This window comes from Achroia grisella, unplaced genomic scaffold, assembly GCF_030625045.1.
Source record: "Achroia grisella isolate CSIRO2021 unplaced genomic scaffold, CSIRO_AGI_Agris_v1 utg327, whole genome shotgun sequence".
In the NCBI taxonomy this organism is placed as follows: Eukaryota; Metazoa; Arthropoda; class Insecta; order Lepidoptera; family Pyralidae; genus Achroia; species Achroia grisella.
The window spans coordinates 1,985,832-1,991,741 of record NW_026712799.1 but is presented as its reverse complement, the minus strand read 5'-3'; the positions used below and the strand labels follow the sequence as shown (position 1 = coordinate 1,991,741).

General features: G+C 31.5%; 1 protein-coding gene across 2 annotated transcripts; it reads right to left on the bottom strand.

Annotated features, from left to right (window-relative positions):
• Positions 1-99: 99 nt before the first annotated feature.
• On the bottom strand, positions 100-5,608 carry LOC131843639 (E3 ubiquitin-protein ligase NRDP1). 2 transcript variants are annotated; one of them, XM_059192312.1, is made up of 7 exons: positions 5,324-5,608; positions 5,114-5,256; positions 4,775-4,857; positions 3,384-3,589; positions 2,441-2,599; positions 1,374-1,504; positions 100-743 (listed from the first exon to the last, which is right to left on the bottom strand). In XM_059192312.1, the coding sequence occupies exons 1-7, from the start codon at positions 5,411-5,413 to the stop codon at positions 605-607; spliced, it is 951 nt and encodes a 316-aa protein (XP_059048295.1). In that variant the 5' UTR covers positions 5,414-5,608; the 3' UTR covers positions 100-604. The 2 variants fall into 2 exon arrangements, with proteins under 2 accessions (XP_059048295.1, XP_059048297.1); XM_059192314.1 differs by having other exon boundaries at positions 2,444-2,599.
• Positions 5,609-5,910: the final 302 nt, after the last annotated feature.

Genomic DNA, 5,910 nt, shown 5'->3' with positions numbered 1-5,910 from the left:
ACTATGCGTCAGGCACAGCGTCGCGCAAGCCCACACAGTTGTACACGTAAAAATAAAACGGCATCTTTAGAAAAATTATATTTTATTTAAGATTGAGCCAATAAATAAAAATTCTGTAATATAATACAAACAAAACATGTAAAACCAAATAATCATGTCCCAATTTTGCAGAGGAATAAATTTTAGAACAGTCTGATAAGGCAGTAAATATACAAAAATATTCTAACATAACACAGCACTCAATCACTGATGATAAAAAAGTAAAATATTTTATTAATAAAAACATTTTACTGGCATTTAATATCTACTTTTAATACTACAGTTTTTAAAATAGTCGCGGAATGTTTAGCACTCCAATTTTAATGTAAAATAATACTATAAACAATTCTGTCTCTTACTTAAAAATACTTTTTTCAACACTTGTATCAAACAATCATAAACAATTGTACAAATTCATTGGTCTCTAAGATTGGAGAATACATTGTTCATAGAAACCTGTCACACTTATATCACGCTCGACCGTCTTAATTCATTAATTACTAATTTTGTAGAGAAGGTACAACTAGCACGACGTTTTCTCATCGTGTGTCGTTGTGACAATGTGCTATTCAATGCCATGTGCGAAGATCATCACTAGTCCAGGCTCCACCATCATGTGTTCATCTACATGAGTGTTGTCACATTGTAGTACGAGAACAGCTTGTTTGCCTGGCACTCTCTTGCATACATACTTTTCATATAACCTATAAATAAAAAACAGATTTAATAGATAAGATTTAATAAAGAGGAAAAGTTTGTATGTTTATTTGTTCGGCGTACTGCCAGGTTCTCCAGATCTGATTTTTAAAAAGATTTTGTGTTAAAAAGGTACATTATCAATATGGTAATATCCCATGCAAAGCAGGAACGGGGTTTGCAAGATGCTTAGTTTTTAATTATTCTAGTATCTTCTCTGACTACTACCTAAATGTAATGAATATATTAAATACAATGAATGAATAAATGACAAAGTTTAGACTAGTTCACTAGAGATTTTACCATTGTCCATTAAGATGTATTTATTAAATTTATTTTGAGACCCAACATAATCCCTGTGCCTTTACATCGCTTTGCATAAAAAATTTAATTTTAATCCAGAATCTATATGTTCCATTTGGACAAATATCATAATGCTTCAGGCGTCACGCATCTAGTAATATATAAGTTTTTTTTATACTACCATAATGGCAAACAAGTTTACGGCCCATCTGTTGGTAAATAGTTACCATAGCCTATGGACGCCAGAGACACCAGGGATGTCACGTGCGCGTTGCCGAACCTTAATATACCCTTCTTGAAAACCCCCACGCTGTAGTCTAGTTAAAAGTGAATACCTTCTATTATTTTGCCTAGTCTCGAGTGATGACAGTCCAGGTGGCCACCTGCGTTCGTGGCAGTTCTCCATGAGATCATCTATTATATGTGGTGGGCAGCCCGATTCTGATAAACTCCGTTTGATCATCATCTGTTGAAGAAAAAATAACTTATACAAATCAATTGTTTATATCCATTGGGTATTGGTTAGTAATTGGTTAGATAATTATTTTCCATTCCCAATGAACTTGAAATAGCATTTCTACAACGGATTACTAAACTAAATTTCAAATCTCGGAATTAAGGAGATAATAAAATTAAATCTCATTCATCTAATATTCTATTCATTCTATATTAGATCTAAACCATAGAATCCTAATTATGTGTAGGAACTTTTCTCAAAAGCTATTAATGTGAAATACTAATAGTTCTTTCCATGCATTGATATTTGAACAACAAAATTAACAAATTGTCCCACAAATATCGCCATATCAAATACCAGAAGACAATATAGTTTGTTTGCTATAATAAAAAAATACTCAATCATACATTGTTTCTGACTATTTTTTTTATATACCAAGTAGGTGGTAATTCACATAAGTTAATCATATAAATTAAATAAATACCAGTTACCATATTTTTATTCAAAACCATATTAAAAGCACAAATATAGGAATAAGCAAAAACAATAAGTAACTACAAAGCTTGCAATAACGACATCATTTAAATAATGCACATGAATCTATGAACTTGACATTTTAACGATTCCGAAATTTTGTTTTTGGCAAATAAAAAAAAACATCGTTTACTACCCTTAAATATATGTATATCAACAATAATAATATCCTTGCACCATTTACACAGAGCCACCTAGTCTCAAGCAAAGCAGAGCTTGTAAATACACATGTAATATACATAGAAAACACTCAGACCGATACAAACATTCACACTCATTAATACAAATGTTTGCACCGTGCCGAGGAATCGAACCCGCGACCACCGGAAGTAAGGCGCTAAACCGCTAGACTACTAAAGCCGTCAAATATATACATAATACTACAACACAAGGTGCACAAGGTTTTATTACCACCTGTAGGACGTCGTCGGGGGTGGATATCATTCCGCCCCATCGCGTGACCCTCGCCCGCGTCAGTGAGTTCGCCCAGCGTACCACCTCCTCGCGTTCCATTTGGTCGGCCAGCGCTCGCATAGTTGGGTTTGATAAGCGCATCGCTCGCATGAATTCCTGCAGCGGAAGTTATGTGATAATTATCCATTATGCGAAATCATTACATAGCACACTGTGGTTAAAGAGAATGATTGTTTATGAATGACACTAATTGATAAAAAATATTACTGTAGGCAAAAACGAACTTAAAATATTATAGGAACATTAAAGAAATGCCTCTATTGTTTAGTTTACTAATTTGTCAAGAGGGATGTTTCAAATTGGATTTAAATCCAATTTAAAACACAGTGCATGGCATTGAATACCTTGAGACAGTTGTTATCATTACTGTTACTTAACGTGATAGTCACACATTTATGTAATAATACAACAGGTTTCATATATATAAACACAGTCTGTATTCCCTTTCAACGTAAAATTTATAGGAGGAAAATATTCAAATAGCAATCCTTACTTAATACTTTTAAAAGGAAAATGTACAGCTATGTAGGTTAGAATAATAACTGAATATTAATTACTCAGAATATGTGATGACAAATAGATTCAGTGTCAGGGCCCAGTCATTAATGAAGAAAAAAGAAACAAAAACAATTATTTGCATATATATATATATGTTATTATTTACAAAGACTATGATGTTAAGTAACAATAATGATGACAACTGTACCAATATATTCAATGCTATACACTAAGTTTCAAATTGGATTAAAAAAAAATACTCCAATAATAAGCAAAAATTAATAAGTTTGGAGACACAGGGATAATCCTTGCTATATTTCATTTAAATACATCCTGTGAAATATGGGTATATTGAGTATTGTTGGTAGTAGTAATAACTTACTTTTAATAATGCCAATTCTCGTTTATGCTCATTGATGACAAGCCTCTGTTCAGCTAATTCTTGTTGGTACTCTGTAAGTTTCCCTTGTTGTGTTGCTATTAAAGCTCGAAGTTCACGGACACAGTTGTGATCTCCAAGTTCATCTTTAGGTATGACAAGACCACAACCCGCCTCACAAGGCATTGGCCTTTTTGGATTATACTCGCCTACAATAAAATTATAATTATAAACTATGTACCAAGCATATCACGATAATTAAAAGAAAAATAACCTTTGATTTCCATTAGACAACTTAGTGTATACTTAAATTACTTTAGTATTTCCATAAACCTTAAAAACAAAAACAAATATTTGATATATCATATTGGAAATTTGTTATTGTAACATTGGCACTAGGTGTCTTCTGCCTGCACTGAGAGGAATCTAAATAGATAATGAAGTAATAAGTAGGTATGCAATGATTGCTTAACTGGTTAACTTCATAATAGTATTATTTATTATATTCACTTCAGCTATTTTGTTTAGTCAATACTACTCTGATTTATCAGTATAATAAACTATCTATCACTATATAGTAATTTATTCAATTGATAAATAATAGAAAAAAAACAAGGTCTTATCTTTGCTTGCTCACAATTATTAGAACACATTACACATTTTTCTTGCAATATTAAGATTACAAATTACAAGTATATCCAATACATACTTTTATAAGAATTGATGTACAAATCGTTTAAATGTTTTCCTGGTTTAATATTATTATGAAAAACATGTAGGTACTGTAATAATAAAAGTACAACTGTAATGTATTAATTATGTATGTATTAAGTATGTGGTTTAATAGAATAATTTCATTCTAATTGTGTTCAATTATTTTATTTCATACAATGTACCTTAATGTACAAAACATAGGAGTTATTAGTGAGTAACTAACACTTTTATATTTTTCCTGTGTAAAATACATTGTCAAACCACAAAACTTTATTTAGGAATATTGAAACATGATTGATATACTTATATGCAATACAATTGATAGTACATGCATGCAATCATAATTTCTACTTATGTATTCAAAACTGTGTTGCAATTATTCAAAATATGTACTAATATTACAAATGTAAATTAAATGTCAATAAACTTGTTTTGTTTTTATGTCACATCTAAACCAAATCACAGAGATATTTTAAATGTAAACAAGATAATCTTATGAACTATGTAATTAATAAATATTAGAGAAAACTATATTTTATAATATGCATGGTGTTTGTAATAATCATGACTAAATATATAGTTACATTTTAAACTTTGTAAATTGTTATAAATCACCCTGCCAAGTAACTTAATATATTTATGAAGATACTGAAATAATATGAAAATTATTGTCAACATACATTCTACTAAATGGGAGGGTAGAGAGTCCAACTTCAACACAGCATTGCAGCCATGTGAAGCATTATCACAACTTGTACATAGTCTGGAATGTAAACAGAATTAATGAAAACATAGTATTAAATAACAGCATTATGTGCATCAAGCACATTCATCAATGAATGAATATGTATGATTTGCTCATTTACATATGAAATTATTTAACTTTACATGAAAGTAGGTCTTGATTTAAATCAGTAGGTCGACAGATGCCATGATGGTATATATATATATATATTATACAAAAATGACACACTTAATTATTGTTTATGTCACATAATATATTACGAAATAATAATTACCTGGATAGCAGGTTACGAAGTATCCTCGGAACAGGCCTTAGTTGGCTCGCTGTTACGGCCTGTCGATCTACGGGGCAAGTAGGCTGTCTACTTATCCATTCAGTTATACAGGCTCTACAGAAAGCATGTTCACAAGCCGGAGCCTATAACATAATTACACAATTTTAGATACTCACTTTCGTAATTTTAGAATCAAAGACATTGACATACCTGTAATGGATCTTCAAGAACTCCTGAACAAATAGGGCAAATAAGTTCTTCGTCAACGTCACCTTGAAACCTTTTTATTTCAAAGCCCATGGTTTTTCAATAGGCAAATGATAAAATAACATCAGTCTGCAGTTACTCCTGTGTAAAATTTTGATAATGAATCTGAGAAAAACAATTTAAATAGGCAAATTTGGCAAGAATAAAAATTAACTGTAAAGACAAAAGCAAATTGGTTTGTGTATTTTATTCCCTTTTGCAAACAGATCCACACAGAGTACAGCTAATGTGCTGTCTGTCAGATTCAAGAGAAGCACAGAGAGGCTTAGATGCGTATCATGTCCAATGTCGAATTGTGGATTCTATGGATGTCATTCATTTTTTGGTTCTATTATGTTATCTGTGATACTATACCATCAAGGAAATTCTAAGAAAACTGTGCCAGCCCATGTCGATGTCATTATCGGCTAGGTGAATGTCAGTCTACAAGATTACAACTGTGTTCTCTATGGCGACGTCCGTACCGTCCGTCCGTCTGTAGATAGTCTGTGCTTGAGACTGTTTGACATTCATTCTTCTACGATCTGTGC

What these genes read in the sequence shown, in the direction of transcription:
- LOC131843639 (XM_059192312.1), bottom strand. Translation starts at nt 5,413, where the DNA reads ATGGGCTTTGAAATAAAAAGGTTTCAAGGTGACGTTGACGAAGAACTT. An exon ending in TTCTTGAAGATCCATTACAG is followed by an intron (nt 5,257 to 5,323) that starts GTATGTCAATGT and finishes ATTATGTTATAG; the next exon opens with GCTCCGGCTTGTGAACATGC. An exon ending in ACCCTCCCATTTAGTAGAAT is followed by an intron (nt 3,590 to 4,774) that starts GTATGTTGACAA and finishes ATTTTATTGTAG; the next exon opens with GCGAGTATAATCCAAAAAGG.